This window comes from Lepidochelys kempii, chromosome 2 (assembly GCF_965140265.1).
Source record: "Lepidochelys kempii isolate rLepKem1 chromosome 2, rLepKem1.hap2, whole genome shotgun sequence".
NCBI lineage: Eukaryota > Metazoa > Chordata > Testudines > Cheloniidae > Lepidochelys > Lepidochelys kempii.
Genome location: NC_133257.1, coordinates 202,111,718 through 202,133,920, shown reverse-complemented (window position 1 = coordinate 202,133,920; position 22,203 = coordinate 202,111,718). Strand labels below are relative to the sequence as shown.

Below are 22,203 nucleotides of genomic sequence, written 5' to 3'. Positions count from 1 at the left end.
ATCAAAAGTGAATCAATAATTAGAAGCTATGACGTTCTGTGTCGTCCATTGGGTCACATATGTGACCTTCCAAGTATTGTAAATAGTTCAGTCTTTGCTAATAACTGAGGTCCTTGAGTTCAGCTCTGGAGAAATACTCCCTTCAAAGAACAGCCATAGCTTCTAATACATGTAACACCAAAAAGGTTTTTCTCATGAGATAAATTTCCTTAACTATTTCCACATAGGGTTATGGAACTCACCTAATGAATCATCTGAAAGAGTATCACATCAAGCATAACATTCTCAACTTTCTCACGTATGCAGACGAATATGCAATTGGCTACTTCAAGAAACAAGTAAGTCAGCCTAAGAAAAGTCTTCAGCCAATGTAAGACATGGAAATGTAGAAACCCTATGGCCGGGCCAGGTCTACAGTTACAAGCTTACAGCAGCACAGCTGTAACTGGATTTGTGTAGCTGCGTTATGCTGATGGCAGAGAGCTACCCTATTGACATAATAAAACCAGCTCAACAAGTGGTGGTAGCTGTGTTGGCGGGAGAGCGTCTCCCCCCGACGTAACCGCTGTGCACATGAGCACTTATGCCAGCAAAACTTGTGGCATTCGGGCGTGGTTTTTTTGCACCCCCGAGTGACACAAAATTTGCCAACATAAGTGCTAGCATAGGCATTGCCTACGTAAAATGTATTAGCAGCTTGTGGTATCTAAGCAGCTGTGTAAAATGTGTAGTGTCTTTTTATTTTAATGTACAAAATATGTTCTGTGTTAGCCAAAGTTAAGGTACTATCTTTATAGAACAGTGTATTTTGTAGGAAAAATTTGATTGTATTTGCAGATTACATAATACTCTCAATTAAGTGTTTTTTTTAAAAAGAAGTCACAGCTGAACTTCGTTAAGATAAATTCAGACTTTCTGATTTCCTAATTGTATGTTAAAGAGCTGTTACCAGCTCCATGCACTTAATAAATCACTGTTTTTGGAAGGAGTTTGAGGTAGCACAGATGTATGTGGGAATACAGTATGCTTACCACACTGAACAGAAATAGATTTACAGCTTTATCTTGTATCTCTTTTGTGCTCACAAATTATATTGAAACCAGTGAGTTATGCCAGCAGAAAATTTTAGTCTAGTGTTTGGTGACTGAGACTGTTTTAATCTTACTTTGATCCTTCTTTAAAATAGATACTAACTAAAAAGTCAGTTCAGCACTGAAGCACCAGTCCTGTTTTGGGTCTGCTACTATGGACCCATACACAGTGCTGTTAACTTCAGTGTGAATCCATGTGAATGTAGGGGTCTGTGATGACAGACCCAAATGCAGAATTGGGGACCTATATTGGCAAATTTTAACAAAAACAAAACAAGTCAGATTCCGCTAGTCTAAGAAAATCCATAAGGAAGTGGCCAAAGGGGAGGAAAACTTCCCCGTCCTTGTTTTGTCAGGGAATTATTGGGGCGGGGCAGGGTGTTCTGTCCCCAGTACCTGCAGATTTTATGAGATCTGTATGCTCTAATCTCTGGAACTTTCTTTGGTTTTATATTTTGTTTTTTATTTTTTGCACTTGATTTTTATGGGGCGGGGGGTCGTTCTTTTGGGGCACAATGCAGCAGCCTTACTTAGGCAAAACTTTCATTGACTTCAGCAGAAGCCTTGCCTGACTAGTGACTGCAGGATTGAGACCCTTTAATGTAATGTTGAAATAGAGCTGAAAGTTGCCTTCATACTCATCTATAAACATCTTACTTTGAATAAAAACTGTGTGTCTCCCTGCTTCCATTCTCCGCCCCCCCCACCCCCCCGAACATAACTGGTTACACTTTGGAGTTTAGTTTCTACTCCTGATATGGGCCATGAACCTGCATGTGAGTACTGACTACTTGTGTGTAAAGCTACTTATGCTCTAACTGGGGCCATGGTCTGTAGCTCTCTCTTTATATTTTTGGCATTTTGACAGTGTAATGAATCTGATTGTAATTCATAAATGTAAACAGAAAATTGTCTTGTATCAATTTGAGTTTATCATTTCTTAGGGTTTCTCCAAAGATATTAAAGTACCAAAAGCAAAATATGTTGGCTATATCAAGGATTATGAAGGAGCCACTCTAATGGGATGTGAATTAAATCCAAGGATTCCCTACACTGAATTTTCTGTCATCATTAAAAAGCAAAAAGAGGTAAATAATGAAATAAGATATTGTTTAATATTAACACTGTTTTAAAAAAATGACACATTTAAAATGGCTTATATAAATATTTCTAGCTGGCTTATATAAACATTTATTTGGTCAGCACTCAGATATCTACCTCCTTTCATGCCCGTGTCTGATATTCAAAATATCACAGAAGCATTTGTTTAATTAATTAAAACCTATATTTTAATCTGGCCTCAAAATTATCACAAATTTACCATCTCTCAAGCACAAATTCTCCTTTCCTGCAGTTAACATAATGATAACATTGAAAAAAGTATTGATATATTACTGATGTCACAAAATAAAATTACTCGTTCTGGGTGAGCAGATGTGTGAAATTTTGTGAGGTTGCTTTAATCTATTTTTCAAATGTGTTTGTTTTTTTAAGTATTTGAGTTACATAATCGTTATTGCAGCATTCATTAATGGTAATTTTGAGTGGAAAGTTCTTATTTATATCCTTTAACTAGTTCATCATTTTTTCACACAAAGATCCTGGTCCAGCAAAACATTTTGGCATTAAAGTGACCGTTAAGCACATACTTAAGTGCTTTTCTGAAATGTGGTTCAGTTGGGTAGCCGATAAAACAAAAAATGTTCACAAAAATGTTTCTTTAAAAAGCACAAGGCTACTGGGTCCTTCTGTGACAGGGTCAGATCTTGTGATTTCAGTTTTATTTTGTAAAATGGTGTCTGTGTCAAGCAGCCATTTCTTTTTAACAGGAGAACATCCTGACTGAAAAACAGCCTGCTCTGTTTGACAGAAGCTGTTTCCCATATTAGCCTTCTAAGTTCCAGTTGCTATTAATTGCATTACCTCAAAGGCAGAATTATTTTAAAAGATGAATGGAAGATGCAGTCTGTTCTTAGACAACAGAGAGTCAAAACAACTGATTCTGGTCTTAATTTTTAAAAAAATCTCTCCTGATGCCCCTGTGTGTAAATCTCACACACATTCTCTCTCACCCTTTTATTTTCTACAGTTGATGCCAAGTAAAACAACTTTTTGTAAAAAATTCAGTCTTTCTGAACACATTGGTTTCTAAATGATGTCCAGGAACCTAAAGTTGACTAAAGTTGCATGTATACTTAATAGCTAATTTGCGGATCCTTCAAGTACTAAAGCTTGTAATAGATCTATAATGTATCTATAATAGATCAAAATGAATGGAAATTTAAGATCTAAATCATGAAAACTTCATAGTTTTTTCCTTACTATTGTTTCTTCCTTTATGTATATTTAAGTATAAGGAAAGATAACGTAGATCAGGGTGGATAAAAATCAATGATTTTTAAAAAAAAATCAAAACAATCAGATTTTTTTAATTTAAATCAGATTTTTTTGATAAAATGCTTTTTGAGGAAAAAACCTATCTAAAGATAGTTTTAATTAAGATACATTATAGCTCAAGGATATCTCATCATGGAATAGGGATTATAAATTCTAATTCTATAGTATGAGACAATATATTCATGTAATGTTTAAGAAAAGTTTTGTAAATGTGTTCTAATAGTTAATGGACTAGGGACCCAATCTTATGGGGTTCCAGGGACTTCTGTATAGATTATTTAGGTTAATCTTTCTATCTACCCAGTGGGACTCCGTGCTCAGTCTAGAAGATACCATCAGAGATCCTTAGTTTTGCAGTTCTCAAACTGTGGATTTGTGTCTCCAGAGATAACATGCTTGTTCACAGCAAAAATGTTTTAAAATAAATTAATTAATTAATATATAGTGGTGAGAAATAAGACCTCAACCACTGAGTCAATCCCTTACCTCTCTCTAAAAGTGCAAAGTTTCAAAAAGTTCAATGAATAGAAGATTGTTGGAGGCGGAACAGATCTGGACAAGGAGAAGAAGTCTGGAGATAAATGTGGGAAGGGAGGGACTGGAAGTAGAAACAAAAGTGAAACTGTTTGAGCAGCATATTCTAGAAGTCTTGAGGTCTTTCTGAGTGTAGCCTTCACTGATTTGAGGTCTACCATACCATTCTCTCACCAGAAGGGAAAACCTATTGTCAAGGTTCCTCCCCCACGCTGAACTCTAGGGTACAGATGTGGGGACCTGCATGAAAAACCTCCTAAGCTTATCTTTATCAGCTTAGGTCAAAACTTCCCCAAGGTACAAAATATTCCACCCTTTGTCCTTGGATTGGCCGCTACCACCACCAAACTAATACTGGTTACTGGGGAAGAGCTGTTTGGACGCGTCTTTCCCCCCAAAATACTTCCCAAAACCTTGCACCTCACTTCTTGGACAAGGTTTGGTAAAAAGCCTCACCAATTTGCCTAGGTGACTACAGACCCAGACCCTTGGATCTTACGAACAATGAATAATCCTCCCAACACTTGCACCCCCCCTTTCCTGGGAAATGTTGGATAAAAAGCCTCACCAATTTGCATAGGTGACCACAGACTCAAACCCTTGGATCTGAGAACAATGACAAAGCATTCAGTTTTCTTACAAGAAGACTTTTAATAAAAATAGAAGTAAATAGAAATAAAGAAATCCCCCCTGTAAAATCAGGATGGTAGATACCTTACAGGATAATTAGATTCAAAAACATAGAGAACCCCTCTAGGCAAAACCTTAAGTTACAAAAAAGATACACAGACAGAAATAGTTATTCTATTCAGCACAGTTCTTTTCTCAGCCATTTAAAGAAATCACAATCTAACACGTACCTAGCTAGATTACTTACTAAAAGTTCTAAGACTCCATTCCTGGTCTATCCCCGGCAAAGACAGACTATAGACAGACACCCAGACCCTTTGTTTCTCTCCCTCCTCCCAGCTTTTGAAAGTATCTTGTCTCCTCATTGGTCATTTTGGTCAGGTGCCAGCGAGGTTACCTTTAGCTTCTTAACCCTTTACAGGTGAGAGGAGCTTTCCCCTGGCCAGGAGGGATTTCAAAGGGGTTTACCCTTCCCTTTATATTTATGACACCTATAATGGCAGCAGGCCATAAAAGAGACCCAGTTTGGGAATATTTTAATGAAGTTTCTCTACCTGTGAAGAATATGTATTAAGGCTATAACAATCAACAAGAATGCACTTTTATGTAGAAATCTATGATTAAATCAAGTCTTCCTGACTAGTGATTTAAATCAAATCCACCCTGATGTAGATAACTATAGTCATCCCATCTGATTATGGTAGTATATTTTGTGACATTGAACTACCTGTATCTATTTAGATTTTTCTCACATTTTGCCCTTTTGAGCAAAAAGTTTTTCTGCACAGTAGCTAACTTTCAGAACCTCAGGGCAGCTTGAATTTGACATATATGCTGTGTATTACAAAACATATTTTTGAGCTAATCAGGCAGCCAGATGAAATTTCAGATTTCTTCTCAATTTAGGTATCTGTAGGCTATATCCTTTTTTCCCACCTCAAAAAATTCAGCCCAAGGATAACATTTTCAAAAGCGACCTGATCTGCACACAGATTTTGTATCGATTTCTGTTAGAGATGTGATCTTTTTTCCCCCCAGAGTAGTTATGCTTGAACACCTCTGGTGTGGGTACAGTTATAATGGTATAAAGATGCCTTATGCCAGTATAGCTTATTCCCCTTCCTACACGGGAATTAAGTGTTTCGGTATAAGCACCTTCATACCGGCACAATTGCAGCCATACTACAGGAATTGTACTACTTTATCTATGCCAGTATTGTTAAAGTATACAACTTTTGTATGTACACAAGCCCTTAATCACCCTTAAGCCTATTTTCAAAGGTGACTTAAACACTTAAGTCATTTAGGTGCTTTTTAAAATTTTACAACAGGTCTGGGTGCTTAGTTATTTTATGCGGTTTTCACTACTCACCTTTGTTTAAAATGTTTCAAAGGAAGTTTGAAGTGTCTCAGTTTGAAATAGATTGAAATGCTCCATATCCAGATTTTTCTAGTTCTATCAGCTTGTACAGAATTTAAGCTTCCATTTAAAGAATTGGGTTGTACTCCTGTGGTTGCAAAGAAGAAGGTTCTGAATGTGAACCAACACACTGCTGTCTGGCATAGTTTGTAAATAAACAGAAAACAATAGTTCTGGGAGGAATGAAAAATCCCAAATCACCTTGATGACCTGTTGTCTTTGAAGTCTAATTAACATGACTTAAATGTCCAGATTAACTATTAAAGAAAACTATTGTAATTTAAAAGATATTGTGATCACTAACTAATTAAAAAGGTAAGTAAATAACCAATATTAAGTGTCTTAAATGTATAAAAGAACAATTAAACAGGAAGCAGTCATCTTGACCATGACATGTTTGAGAGAGAAAGTGTAGTTAAGCATTTTAATGTACATCAAGAGCAGAAAACCAAATTACTTAGAACTGAGATAACCAAAGGGGAAAAAATAGAATAGAATTTATCTTCCGATTGGGGCAGTCTCTTGACCTTTTTATGCATCAGATTTTGAACTGAATTTGTGTCTAGACACAATCTAGACTTCCTTGGGGGGGAAATATGAGTAAAATGGCAGCTCATTAACGTAGAAGCACCTTCCACAGTTTAAGATTTTGAAATGGAACAGGTTTTTCTAAAATCGGGAGTATAAACAGTGTTCTCATTTAGTAAAACATTTATTGACGGGGTCAATCCTGCATTCTTTGTGCACCCAAAATGCTCACTGATTTCAGTGGGACTCTGTGAGATCAGGGGCCTGTTATGTTTCTCACTGCCATGGTTTTCTTTAATGTTCTACCACTTTGCCTTTGAGCCAGTCAACTACTTTCCTTGACTTTCAAAACTAAAATTGTGTCGTCCCCCCCTTTTCTCTGCAATATTATTACAGATCATTAAAAAGCTGATTGAAAGGAAACAAGCGCAGATTCGAAAAGTCTATCCTGGCCTTTCCTGCTTCAAAGATGGAGTACGACAGATTCCTATAGAAAGCATTCCTGGAATTAGTATGTATCAACCTCCCTTTGTTAATGTGGAGCTACATCAAAACAGACAAGGCCCAAGATTAGAGAAATTTGAATTTGCCAAGTATTGTCTTTTGAACAGGATTCAATTATCCTATTAATCTGATATAAGACAGGCTGGATCTGTTTCTAGTACAATTGTTCACTTCTGGCTTAGAGACTTCCCTAAGGTATTCTAGTGTAGTGCTTCTCTACATACATTTATTTAATTCTGCCCCCTTTGTTTTGCTTCACAGTGCAATCGGCATTTTCCCTCTGAGTCCATCTTATGTCTACAATTCTAGACCACAATACAGTCCTGGGCTAAATAGATACTGATTTGAATCAGGGCACAACAAAGCTACAACCAGTTATTTTTTCAGTTGTCTGTGTAATATATTTTATGTCCATAGGAAATTATTGTGTTGAATCATTTTTACTTCTATTTTCTTTACATAGAAGAGGCTAGATGCAATGATAAAAGATGGTAAAGAATTTTTAAAAACCAGTGCATTCCTTGTAGAGCATGTTACAGTATACTTGAATGTGTGGTATGTAGGAAATTAAATGGGGTGGGAGCTAGAGTGCTGTAGTTTTATTAGGATTAGTCTTTAGAAAGCGTTTTATTGAGGGAGTACTGTAATTTTATTAACTTTTTAGATTCATATTAACTTTCAACCTGAAGTAGTTCTCATGTAATGTTTAATTTTGTTGGTGTGCAGGAGAGACTGGCTGGAAACCAAGTGGAAAAGACAGAGGGTAAGTACTACTTGGACTAAGGATAATGATGAAGCAGTTTGGGAATCCTTTGAGAACAAACGTCTCTAAACTGAGTAACTTTGAAATATTTCTTTCCATCTATCACAAAACGGAGATAAGGAAGCTGCTGTAGAATAGCTCTTGGGTCTTATTTTTCCATTAGTGATAAAATGTTGTAAATTTGTGAGTTGCTCTTATGAAATGTATAGCATTGTAGAAAATGAACATAAGAGATAAAGCTTATCTTCTTTGTTAATATTTTCTTTCAAGTAAAGAACCCAAAGATCCAGATCAGCTTTACAGCACATTAAAAACCATCCTGCAGCAGGTGAAGGTGGGTATTAGTTTTAGTTTACCTACTTTAAAGATTTTGAAATGATTTCCAATATGGAGTTTCCATATTAGATACCTTACTTTTTTCTTTACCAAAGAGCCATCAAAGCGCTTGGCCCTTCATGGAACCTGTGAAGAGAACAGAAGCTCCTGGATATTATGAAGTTATAAGGTTTCCCATGGGTAATGCCATTAACATTTTTAAAGTATAAACTTACAGATCTCTCTAGCTGGAGACATGTGAGACAAGTATAGTCATCAAGATTTATTACAAACGTTTTCTAATGTATTGCTTGCAGTGCGATAGTTTGCAACTCAGCAGTTGCAAAAATATATTGCTATCAGTTGAAATGTATGAATAGTTCGTAACCTCAGTGAAGCATCTATATTATGTACTCCTGTAAGAAAGCACAAAATATTACAGTACCTGAGAGGCTCCCAGCAACCTCTTAAACTGGGTCTGTTCCAGCACCTTTTAACTGACTGTATGGGTTAAGAAACCTTTGGAGGTATGATCTTACACGAAGGGTAATTTGTCATTGCATATTTTGTTGTGTATTTTTATCTAACTTTTTAAAAAACCCAGAGACAACATTTCCAGACTCACGTAAGTGACTTAGAAGCCTAGGTCCAATTGTCCAGTTGTGCTGGAAGAAAGACAGGAGGCAATGGGTGTGGTTCCATTAGGCCAAAACTTTGTTCATTTGAAATATCTGGGAGTAGCTGGCAGTAAATTCTACAGCGCAAGTCCTCATTCTTTCCTTAATCATTTCTACATAACACCCAATCTGGTCCCAGCCATCATGCTGCTGGGACCTCTCCCCTCGCCTGAGGTGAAAGGGAGTTATGAAAGGAAGGAGGTCAACTCCCTACTATGCAAGATGAAGGAGCCTCAAACCCCCTTCCTCAGCTCCTTTAAGGGATGCTTTCCTTCAAATCCTTTTCCAGTCCATTTTATCCAGTAACCATGTCCCTTCCATAGTGATTACCTGCACTGGACATCTGCTGCAAGTTTTGTGTACCAAGTTGCAACATTATAACCTATCCCCTCTGCCCCACTGTGTCCCAGACCTGCTGTGGGGAAGGCAAAAAACCGCAAACAGCATAAAAAAGGGCCTCTCTGTGACTGGCTGAGTATAAATATCCCCCCACACACACAGACACCTCCTCCCCCACTCTGGTCAGCAGGAGGGGCAACAGAGTGATGGTCTCTTGACTTGGCCCCAATTATGTCCTGCCCTCCTGTCCGTCCCTCCTCCTCACTCATTTAACTTGTAATTTAAATTTAAATCAAGTGCTTGTTTCAGTTTAAGCTCAGCAGACGTGCTAATTATCATAACCAGTCTTACAACATTTTTATTTTGAGAACTTGAAAATCAGGGTGTGTGTTTTTTATGGCCCTTCTATTGCAACACAAGTGCTAATGAGAAAAAAATTGAATGTTTACATTGCCTTTGGCTGCTATGCTTTACAGTCCTAGATAGTGATTCCATCCTGTTCTAAACTAATGCTTATTTGCTTTGTGGCACTACAGAACTAAAACTGAATCAAACTATGCATTCATTGCCTTACAATATCATTCCTCCCTCTCTTACTGCTTCAAGTCACAGCATTTTCTCTTGTGATCAGAGAACAGAACACAGCTTCATTGAGACCACTGTTAGTATCTGTGTGAATCAGTCTGTAGGGCAAAGAAAGCCCTCTGTTTGGCTATACCGAAAGGACAGGAGACACTGGATGTGGTTTCATTTAGGCCGCAACTTTATTAACAACTGGCTGGGTGCACCCGGCAGATAAAAGTGTACAGTGCAGGTAACTCTATGACCATTTCAGTGTCTGCATAGGGTCGGGGGAGGGCTTCCATCAGCCTCGCCACTTTTCATCCTGGTCCCCAGCCAACTGGCTGCTGGGTCCTTAAGATCCTCCCACCTCGAATGAGGGTTAAAGTGGGCTATATAAGGGGTGGGAGTGTTTGCTCCCTGCTGGGCCAGACAGAGGGTAAAAGTGGGCTATCAAGGGGGGGACTGGTTGGCTCCCTGTCGTGCCAATCATAGGCGCCTCCCCTTCTGCCCCACTCCTGTTTCTGCTCTTTTAACAAACACCTCCTTCAAATCCTTTACCAAACCATTTATCTGATCACTGTGTTCTCTCCCTGCAGAGTACATGCACTGGGCATTCGTCCCAGGCTTACAGAATGAGTTGCGACATCACAACCAAACTCCTGTTCTATGCTCACTTCAACTAAGCACCCACCCCCACCCCCCAAATGTGCTGTGGGGAAGGTGACCCCCCTCCCCCCACACACACTCTGTCTTGGCCAATCTGGTGGTGAGGAAAAATTGCTTTTCCAATCTCCCCCACCCACACCCCCACCCCAAGAAAGGAGCCTTTAGTGCAGTGCCCACAATAGATCCTGACCAAACTTGGTCTTTCACCACTTTTATGGCTGGGAGGGTGGGTGCTGCTCTGCCTGGTCCGGATAAAAGAGAGCTTTTCCTGCTTGTCTTACATCTATGTACGCCCCACTCTTCTGGTCACCTGCGGGGGATGAGTCCGCGTGCCCAGGCTAACCTGCTCTGAATCTGCAGCAACGTCCATGCCTCTGCCCTTAAAGAGGTTAGTGCTTCCCCCAGCAAGCCAGACAACGCCCCTGCCACCACAGGCTTAAGGTGTGGTGTGGTCATTCTAAAGAGTAGAGATGGCAATACCTAGCTTTTCTGTGGTGTCCTCGATTAGTTACTAGGAACATACCCACCAATCTGGCTTAATGATTATTGTACTGAACTAATCCTTTCCATATAGGAAATATATGTGTTTGTATAAAATAATAATCACCTTCCAGTATCCTCTTAAAGCAAAGGTATTTCATTTTCTCTTCTCTACCAGTGACGAAAATGAATGCCATATTGCTAAATATTATGAACCAGCTTTGTGCACAGAGTTTAGGCCACCATTTACTCGGAACAGTTTTATGATGGTAAAGCACACTTACTGCCTGGATTGGCAAGCCCAAAATCTAAATATTAGCCTTCATTTTTTAAAATGTCCCGTGCTGTGGATAAAATAAACAAACTCTGTCAGCCTTCATTTTAAGGCGAAGATAAGTTTAGCTTCCCAACACCAAACAACTGAAAGCTCAGAGTTTTTGATTTGTGAGCCTGCACATTGTACTGTCCTCCTTCTGACTGCCAATATACTGACACTTTAAAAAAATCATCATGTGATTGAACATATCAACAATGATAAAAGATAAACAGCCCTCAGCTTTGTGTTTTTCTTGTGTGGGATGAATGTGTTTTGCCAGATTTCTACATCCTTGCGTTATCAAACGTAAAACACTCACAATAATGTTCTCTTTTTTAAAAGTTCCTGTGACGGCTAAATTGCAACACATTCTATGGGTTGGTTTTCTGGTGTGGGCGTAGGTTTTCTGACTACGTCCAAAGGCAGATCTTTCTCTGAACGTAGTCCCAAAGATAGATAACTAGCCTGGGTTTATCTGGTTTCCACTGTTATTCCGAGTGCTTTTGCAGATACTTATTTTTCTAAACTTCATCATTTCTAAATGGTGCTGCCTTATTTCATGTGATTTTTCCTGTTCACCTGTGGTAGTTCAGGGTGCATGACTAAATGGAAGACACTTCTAGTTTTGCTGGTCATAGCTAAGTTTGATGATAACGTCCCTGTCAGATGAATGGGAAGACTCTACACCAATGTTGGAGCTAGATTATACTGTTTGATTTCATGACAAAAGAGTGTTCTGGTTAAACTAGTACAACCTGTTAATCTTTTTCTATGTGCATCCTTTGTAGAATTAATACCATTTATGTTTTTCCCCAAATCAGTCTGAATCCTAAAGGTACCAATCATCCCCACATGAGCTGAACATGATATTAGCTTGAGGACTACGTTTCACAGTGCTGTGGCCAGGCCTGCACACACAAGTTGTGCTGATTTAACGAAATAAGTTTAAGCAGATTTAGCTACATCAGTGCAAGGCCGTGTGTTAGACCCTCTTAAATTGGCTTAAATTGGTCAGATGTTGTCTTAGGCCAGGTCCACACTAAAAAGTTAAGTCGACCCAACTACTTCACTCAGGTGTGAAAAACCCACACCCCTGAGCAATGTAGTTAAGCCTACCTAACTCCCAATATAGACAGCGCTAGGTCAACTGAAGAATTCTTTCCTTCACCCAGCTGCCGCCTCTTGGGGAAGTGGATTAACAAGAGTGATAGGAGAACCCCACCATTTGCTGTAGTGAGTGGCTACACAGCAGTGCTGCAGGTGTTGCTGTAATGGTTTAAACGTAGACATAACCTAAGCTAATGTCAGCAAGCAATCAACTTTAGCTAAATCGATACAAGGTACTCTTAATCTGATTTAAGAATGCCCTCAGAAGGTGGATTGCACTAATCTGACTAAATCTGTTTCTAAACACATTTACCGAAAAATCTGTTCAACTTTTGTCTGACAAGGTCTGAGTGTCCAGGGTGGGAAGGGCTTGACTTGTATACAGCTGGCATATACTACACAATTCCTAGTTTTTGTGAACTCAAGGTTCAGTGCTGCCAATATTCCATATAAGAAACATGGTGTTCCCTTCATTTCTCCAAAGATGTGTACCTCATTCAAGGCCCAGAAAGGAGCCCTAACACTGCTCCAAACCCTCGTAGTGGTAACACACTGCCTTCACGCTTCAGTTCTCTTCCCACCGTCACTTACCTGTTTACATGCTGAAATGTCCTCAATTTGGTATAACGAACATATTGGCATACTTTCGTGTTACATTTTTGCATATTCCTACTTATTGTGCGCTGTATTTGCTTGTAAATTTGGGGTCACTGGTAGAATTGATTTACATAAAATGTTTTATTACTTTTGGCAGTGGCTTTGGCTTGTAGAATCAGTGACTTACACATTCTAGTGGCTGTTTTTCTCTTTTTCCCTACACTACATTTGCCACTAAGAAAGTGATTCCAGTAGCAGAAAGCTGAGGTCTGACATCATCCTACTGGAATTTTCCCCACTGCCAATAACATTCATAGTCTTCCTTCACAAACTAGATTTAAGGGACTTTGGGGATCTAGCTGGCACTTAAAAATGCTATGCAGCTCTGTTTTGACATAGGCAGAACTGTGGCCCAAATAGCAATTTGACCGAAATCTGAAAGATACACCTAATTTGTGTAGGTGTGTGTGTATTGTTCACATATGTCTGCATTAATTTTTTTCTACAATCTAAAGACGTTTATGCCATTGATTTAATAATGCGTTTCATAAAAATTAAAACAGAGATTCAGCGGAGATTCTTTCACAGCCAGGCAGTCTGTGTCAGCAATTTTTATTCCTCTCTCTCTCTCTCATTGATTTGTATGTTTTATTTGGGTGAATATTTCATTATGTTCAACTAAATAAAACATACAAATCAAGGAGTTTACAAATCAAGTTTAGCAACATTTGAAATGTCTCCCTAAACTGATGTGTGCTTTAGTTATTTGTGGATTGCTCCAGAAAGAGAGACATGAAATCATAGCTCAGTGGTTGCTTTGTGTGTGTTATATGCAGACTGTACAAATATTGTTATATCTAATTGGGAGGAAAAAAACCTCTGAGGAATTGGGATGAAAATTTTGACTGTATACTCAGATAAAGAACCAGTGTTTTAATGACTTTACCCATTTTTAATATATGGAAGATGTCCATTAATTAATAATTTTTGATCACATTTACTCATTTAATGAAAAAAACTGGTAAAAATGGAGACTAAAGTGTCGCTGGATTACTGTCAGAGAGACAATAAAATAGTTTACTTACATGTATGGTTGAGTTACATTCTGCTAAAGACAGTAGGAGCTTGCCTTTGTGAAAACTTTGTCAGGATCTCAAGCCCTGGCCCCAAAAAAGAGCACAGGTGTAAGTAGGACAGAAAGCTCACAGTTGTTAGATGTTAGATAAATGCAGTGTTCCAGGTTGTTGGAGGTACAAAATGACAGGAAGTGGATAAGCCTTTGCCTTTATAGTAGTTGTTACTGAGGTTTTTTTGCTTCATTGCTATTCATAGGTGGAAGCATGAGTGTCTGTTAGCTGTTGCTTTTGTAGAATGCTGTGCAACAAGACTAGCAAATGGCAGAATTATGCAGCTAAGATTTCCAGGCTATTTGTGGGTACTCAGCATACCCGTTCTTCTTTTCTGAAAGAATTTCACATTAGTCATAATTCACGTAGGGCGTGTCTCTTGACTGGAGTGTCCTCTTTTTTGCAGATCAAAGGCAGAAGGACCAGTGAAAAAAGCTCGTAGTATCTTTATTTCTGCAGGGTCTGATACTATCACTCCACTGTAACTGAGACATGAATGTCATTTTTGAGGCTGTGCATTCTTCTTTAGGGATCTCATGGCTTTACAGGGAATGTGCCAGCATCTCCACTGCGAGCAGTGGATTATGCATGGTCCTTGGCAATGAGTAAGATTTTTCTGGTGCACTGATTAGATATTTTATTAAAATATTAATTTTTTTTCTTTCATGTTTCTAGAGCCTGCACTCCAGCACTGCTATGATATAGCTGTGAACTGGAAAAGCATTCTGGCTATATGGTTAGACCAATGCACACAGCAAGCACGTCACTACCTCCGAATTTTTATATCCAGTACTAGCACCTCTAAAATAGAAACGAGGTTTTAACAAGACCTTAGTGTTGAACTGTGGATTGTAAGGTCTAGATGTGTGTTGAGTTCATTGACGTTTTGTGAGCAAAAATAGTGGAGGACTTTCATCACTTTGTTTCAAAGCTGCTGAACAGTAGACAGTAAAATGCACTTGCTTAGATTGCTGAAAAACAGAAATCTTGTTTCATAAAAACGCTGTATATTTTACTTGATTTTCCTCTTCACTAAAATATAAAATAGCATTAGTGATTAGCTCTGGGCACAGTATATTACTTCTATGCACTTTTACTTACCATATGTAATAGAGAGAGGTGCATTCTTTGCTGTATTCAAACTGAATGGCTTATGTTGATTAACCTGATGCTGGTTTTGTTAATGCAGATACCTAGAAATTACATGACAGTTTGAACTTTTTATTCACATACTGTAGGGCCTCATCCTTCAAGGTGGTGAGCTCAACTTCTGAGGTTGAGGAGACTCAACGCCTTATAGGATCAGGGCCTTACAGAGACAAAGAAGAGTATCAGGAGAACAGCAAGTATGCCTTAACCTATACATTGAGACATTTTAGGCACTGCAGAATTGCATTCATTGTTAGTGGAAAAGATGCTTATGTGACGCAGGGCTTGATCCTGCACTCCTGTTAAGTTTTGCTATTGACTTCAATGAGAGCAGGATCAGGCCCTAAGGGAATAAAAGTAATTAAGAATTAGTAATTTTCCATTGAAGAAATGAGCTGATGGCAAAGATTGCGTATCCCAAGCACTGTATGTGTCTTTAGTATTATAGGAATCAGATTGCTAATGTTTTTTTTCCTGTACAGATCTGAAAACCATGAGTGAACGACTCAAGAATAGGTACTACGTGTCTAAGAAATTATTCATGGCAGACTTGCAACGGGTCTTTACAAATTGCAGAGAGTACAACCCCCCTGAGAGTGAATACTACAAATGTGCCAATATATTGGAGAAATTCTTCTACACGAAAATTAAAGAAGCTGGATTAATTGACAAGTGACAGTTGTTTCTTTCAACCAATCAGTGTGCCTAACTTATAGGCACAGTATGCTATTCACCTTCATGTAGATTTGGGACTTAACACATGTATGTTCAAAAAACCTCTGTGTATTTTAACTAGCACTTTTAAAAGCCCTTTTAGTTTTGCAAACATGTATTATACTGAAGTTACAGAAAATGTTTATTTTATTAAAATGAAGCTTTATAATGTATTTAACATTACTTTAAAATTTCTTTTGCATACATATTTGCAGTATGATCAAGAATAGGCTTTTTATTGGATATCCCCAAAACTTTCATATGGGAATTTGCACATGTTTGGGGATTTGGAATCAGAAATTCCCATGCAATGAATGTTTTAGCTTATCTAATGCAGTATATATTTGAAGAAGTTTTATTTTTTTCCAGTAAAAACAAAACATTAAGGGAAAATTACAATTTAAGAGGCACTGAAATATGTTTTGTCTCTACGTTTCATTGTAGAGTCCTTTATATTATTTTTTAAAAGAAGCAGTCAGCTAGTTGAGACGCTATGAGAGAGAAAAGCAACTTATTCTGGAAAGGAATTGCTTTGAATCTTTAGGAAAAAATCCTATATAGATGCAAACTTTTCTATGGATTTTGTTTTTGATAAATATCTACCTGCAAATAACTTGTGATTTCATAACCACTATTTAAACAAAAAAATCATATTGACTTTGCTTATGCAGGACATAAGTTCCCCAAATAACTCAAAAACTGTGGTAGGCATATACTATAGTCACATACTTTACTTTAGTAGGGATATGTTTTGGATGTACTTCAGTGAACTATCCCATTTCCTGGTCTTTTAACTGATACATTCTTTAGAGTTCCCAACACAGATCATGAAGACTGTTGCTTAAGTACATACCAAAATGTTACCATATCACAGCCTCTAGTTTATGTATTTGCCTAAACTGGATTTTCTACTAAGTTCCGCTGTAAACATTTTATTAATTAAAATGATATTTAGAATATTTAGACCCAGGAGTATATTTAAAAAGTTACACAGATCATGTTAATACATCATAAGTATCAAATCAAGCACTTCTGTGTACTACTGCTTACACTACATATAGGAGGTACTCTTACCTTTCTAATAGAGACAGAAATTAATACAGTCCAAAAAAGAAATTGTCACTTGACATTAATTTTATAATTGAAATTTATAAACTGGTTTTATGAAGGCTCAACTTTAACTTGGTGTTTTTATATGTACAGATGTTACATGGCAAAGTGCAGTAGTTATCAAGTTGAAAATAACTGAGTTGTGACAAACATATTCTTGCAAAATACCTGTGCAGTGTTAAATCACAATTCTATTCAACAAGTAGATGCCAGAAATTAGTTGGAAGTAGTTATTGTGGTACTAAAGGTATTCAAAATGTTAACATTAGAATTGCCTCAATGCTTAATATCTGAAACCAGTCTGAATTACATTTAGATTTATAACTATAAAGGTACAATACAAGAATTGTATTAAAGCATCCAGTACTGACTATAAACTGTATTGTAAACTGGGCCTACAGATGCACCTGTTGAGCTTGGTATCCTGTGAAAGTTTGTTATTTTCTTAGTAGATTTTCTTACTGTCTTTAAATCAGATTGTCTCTTCTATATTGAAAGCATTTGTTTTCTAATTTAAAAATTAATATTTTCATAGATATTGTGCAATAAAGCTACAGTAGGATGTGTGGTTTTGCAAATGCTTTAACAGTTGATAAATTTTACATTTGTAAAATTAATATATTGTACTGGTACAGAATAGTTTTAAATTATATATATATATATATACATATATATATAAAAATCTAATTATTTTGGTCTCTTATTTCAATAGATGACTGCTCTGAAGACATTTTATTAGTTCTCACATTTAAAAAAACACACTGAAGCAATTTATATTTTCTTGTATTGAACAGAGATTTGCAAGGCCCAGCTATGCAATTCATTTATCTGCCAGTTGCACTGTGGGTAGCTGCTCTAAAGTTAACACTGCAGGCCAATGAATTCATTTGAAGTGTAAAGTCTGCAGAATTGGGCCCTTCTTCACGAAGAGCAATGAAAATTCCAATAAGTCTGCAAATACAGTATATGCACTATTCGAGCTGAAACATTCATGTTACAAGTGCCTGTAATGGTTTGAATAAATCTTTATTGGCTTTAGCTGTTTAGTAAAGTTGACAGTCTTTATTATTTTTATTTGGGTATCTGCTCTTGTGTGGTTCATGATAGCAAATGGCTCTTTTGAGGGCAAAAACTATCTTCATTAGCTCCTGGCTTTTGATGTGTGTGCCATGAATTCCCTTGTCTAGATACTAGAGTACCTAATTTTTGGATTTTAATTCTCTTCCACTTGGACGCCACCTGTGAAGAAGCAGATGGTGGTAGGTACAATCCTTCTGCTGGGCTCTGTGCAAGCTGCAGATTATGGCTGACTTTCTTAGGCAGTCCTAGATAAAGTGCAGCACTGCACTAGTCCAAGCTCAAACACAGACGTAACTTCCAAAAGAGTGTAAAAGCGAAACCATCACACTGTTGGGAGTTGGAACTAATTAGCCTTGTCCCTATGTGACACGTGGTCTGCCACTGTGTGCAAGTTGTAGCTCTGTCAGCACTTTGGGTTATGTCTATACTGCTATTAAAAACCCACAGTTGGCCCATGCCAGGTGACTCAGGCTCAGGGAGCTCGGGTTAAGGACTGTTTAGTGGTGGTGTAGGCTCCAGCCCAAACCCAAACATCTACACTGCACTTAACTTAGTAGATAAGCCAGTGAGCAAGCAGGTGCCTTTCAGGACCAGCCTAGCGAATCGTCTGGGTAATTTTGGAAATGATGCAACAGAGCAGAGGGTAGGGCCAGGTTCAGACTCTTGCCTGCAGTGAATCCTACCTGCTTCATGCATAGGAATGGAAAACGTATACATAATTTCCTTTCTGCTAGCAGCATAGCCCTCAATTCTGGACATCTGGGTTGCTTTCCCCTCTCTGCAGCTCACAGAGACAGATCCAGTGTTTTGGCATGACATGGTCTAGTCACACCCCCACTCCTGCTTTTAGCCAGATGAGTTATTACCAAGCTGTAAAATTTGCATAACATCATGAACAAATATTCCAGAGATAAGATGACTATACACATTAGATCAAGGAAGACAGTCACATGATAATGATTCCACTTAATACCTGACGCCTGACTCATGAGCCATCCAGGGAGGATAGAATTGTGGGAGAGACTGCTAGCAGGAAAAAAATAAAAAAGGAAATTTCCTATTTTGCAGCCCAGCATCTCCCCCAATTCTGGGTATCTAGTACAAGTGAGTGAACAGATATAGGGAAGGTTATGAAGGAAAAGTTTGTCAGAAAAGAAACACTCCCCTTTTTCTGTGAGCTCGCTTATCTCTGGGCCAGCAACTGTAGCACCTTCCTGCAGGTCCTCTGCAGAAGATCAATCTTGTGCTTAAAGAAAGTGTTACCTGTAGACCAAGTGGCCACTTTGCAAATTTCCAATGGCGACACACTTGTTTGTTCCATTTATGAGGTTGCTCAGGATCTCCTGGAGCATGCCTTGACCCTTCTGGGACAGGAGCCTCTACTGATCTGTAAGCTTCCACAATATATAGTCCACCTAGCAACAGAGAACTTGGAAGTTCTGATTCCCTGGCATTTCAGGCAAAAGGATATGACCAGGGAACCTGATCTTCTGAATTCTGTACACCTTAGAGAGAGTTTCAACACACTTCTGACTTCTAAGGTGTGCCACTCCTTTTCAGTTGGATGTTATGGTTTTGGACAGACGAAGGAAATATATCCTCTTCAGAAGTGTGGAGGGAGGAATTTACCTTAGGAAGAAAGGATTCTGGTGTCCTGAGCACCACCTTGTCCTCATGGATCTTGCAGTAAGGCTCCTTCCTAGATAAGGCTGCCAGCTCAGACACCTGCTTGGTGGACATGACAGCTACTAAGAAACAAATCTTAATGGATAAATAGGCCAACACTGAAGTCAGAGGCTCAAAGAGATGACTTGTCAGAACCTTCAAAACTAGCGGAGGGTCCCATTTTGGGAAGAGTGGTTTGATTTGATGATCTAGCTTTGGACTGCTTGAAGGAATCTGGCTAGATCTGGATTGTTTGCCAGGGAGCCAGAGGATCCTGCAATTGCATGCTACTAACAGACACCTGACAAATAACTGGGCTGAAGGCATTTGTCTATGCCTTCTTGGAGAAAGTCCAGAATGTTTGGAATTACAGATTTTTGGGGTTTGCACCGTGCTCCTGGCACCAGTTGTTGAATCTGGACCAGATAGAGGAATACACTTTTAGTATATATATTCTCCTAGATGAAAGCAATGTCTTAATGACTATGAAGGACAGACTAAGACCTTCTAGTCACTAGTGGTTCCCTCTCAATATTCAGGCTTAGCTGAAGCTGCTTTGTGTCCAGATGAAAAGGACCTTCAAAGAGGATGTCCTGTTTCCAGTGGGGCTCCAATATCAGCTCTATCTGTTCTGTGAGCCAGTCTCCTCGACCAATGGGGAGCTATCAGTATCACTGTCGCCCATCCTCATTTTGTTTTCTGAACCGACTTCGCCAGTACGGGAAAGGGTGGAAACTTGTAAAGGAGGCTCTGCAGCCAACTGTGCAATACAGCATCTGTCTCCATGCAGCTGGAGTCCGCTGCCCTTGTGAAGTATTTTGGCCTCTTAGTGTTCATACGATTCGCAAATAGGTCGGTTGAAGGGAGACCGAATGTCTGAACAATGAGAGTGAAAACCTCCTCCTTCAGGCACCACTCTGAGTTGTTGACCCTGTGTCTGCTAAGCCAGTCTGCTTTTGGTTCAGTTCTGCTATAATATGGATTGCGCAGGGGGAAAGGTGGAACTGTTCTGCCCACCTCATTATCGCCGTTGCTTCTGCGTGTGATGTTGGACTTCTTGTTCCCTTTGGCTGTGTAAATGTGACTGCAGTTATCTTGTTTGCTTGAACCAGCATGTGGTTTTTCCCCTTAAGGTGGGCTGGAATCTTTGCATGCTTAGTTTGAACTCTCTGAGCTCTGGGAGGTTTATGCTGTGAACCCTTTCTTCCTTGTTCCTGAGCCTTGGGCTGTTTGGGTCTCTGCTTCTCTCCAGGCTGATGTTTGTTGCGAGGAATTGGACTATAGAATCTTGACGGCAGATGGACATGTCTTTGTGACGTTGTCATAGGCTTACAGCCATTGTAAGGAGTTGAACATCTGTGTGGGAACTTGTACTTGATCTTTCATGTGTTCTAGAGAGTGGTCCCACACCTTTGGTATGAAGCCTTGAAGACTTCTGATGTGTGATTATTCTCATGAATGATCCCAGTGTATGACACCAGGAGTCCTAGCAGTTGTAGACATAGGACTATGGTATGGTTCCTACAGTTCTGGAGCAAGAAAATACATTACCGGATGGAACCAGAGAACTTTTTTGGTACTCATGATGAAGCTGAGCCTGGAGGAGATTCAACATCTGATATGTGGCCATGTGCGCCGTTAACTGTGATTGAGTTCTGATTAGGATGTCATCCAGGAAGGGGTTCAAGTTAGTTCCCTGCAACCTAAGTCTTGCTATTACCACCACCTCCATCATCTCTGTAAAAATCCTGGGGGCCAAGGACAGGCTAAATGGGAGCGTTCAGTAGTGATAAAGTTTTCTGCTGAAGGTGATTCTCATAAGTCTAAGGTGGTACGGTTGGCTGAGGATATGCATCCGCTGAAGTCAAAGTCCTAGTGCAGGGGATCGCATGGTAGAGGTCGGGGCTCCAGCTATGCTTCATATTCTTCATCTACTTATTGAGACTTTTGGGGTTGAAAAGGGCTCTGATACCCCCAACCCCCATGCACTTCTGTACAAAGGTGATGGAGGAGAGCCCTGAAAACCTTTCTTCTGATAGTGTTATCACTCTCCTATCCAAAAGATGAGAGATTTGTTTGTATCAAATTGTTTTATGGTGTTATTGGAACTGGATGACTTGATGAAAAAGATGGGGTGGAGATGGCAGATTGAGGGAGTATCCCTGGCTCACTATTTCCTTGACTGACTTGTCTGTGGACAATGAGAACTATTCCTCTAAGAAATGGGAAATCTTATGGCTATGTCAGGAATTGTGAGAGATGCTGGGTGACAGTTCTTCATTATTTGGGCAACTTCTCACTAAGATGCTAGATTATAAATTGTAACGTCCATTGAACCCAGAATCCTCTCCAAAAGCTGGCTGTTTAGTTACTAAGTCTACATTTACTGTATCTTCTCCAAGTAAAGGTATCCCTTTTACAAATAAAAAA

General features: G+C 38.9%; 1 protein-coding gene across 8 annotated transcripts in view; it reads left to right on the top strand.

Annotated features, from left to right (window-relative positions):
• Positions 1-18,066, top strand: part of KAT2B (lysine acetyltransferase 2B) — an 80,970-nt gene extending 62,904 nt beyond the window's left edge. For 4 of the 8 annotated variants that reach the window (XM_073333503.1, XM_073333507.1, XM_073333500.1 and 1 more), the window contains 7 exons: positions 228-338; positions 2,036-2,179; positions 6,997-7,111; positions 7,831-7,867; positions 8,138-8,201; positions 8,299-8,383; positions 15,687-18,066. In XM_073333503.1, the coding sequence (XP_073189604.1) occupies positions 228-338; positions 2,036-2,179; positions 6,997-7,111; positions 7,831-7,867; positions 8,138-8,201; positions 8,299-8,383; positions 15,687-15,880 (750 nt within the window). In that variant the 3' untranslated portion in view covers positions 15,881-18,066. The remainder of the gene's footprint in view (positions 1-227; positions 339-2,035; positions 2,180-6,996; positions 7,112-7,830; positions 7,868-8,137; positions 8,202-8,298; positions 8,384-15,686) is intronic. The other 4 variants (XM_073333504.1, XM_073333502.1, XM_073333501.1 and 1 more) reach the window with 4 other exon arrangements.
• The last annotated feature ends 4,137 nt before the right edge of the window (positions 18,067-22,203 follow it).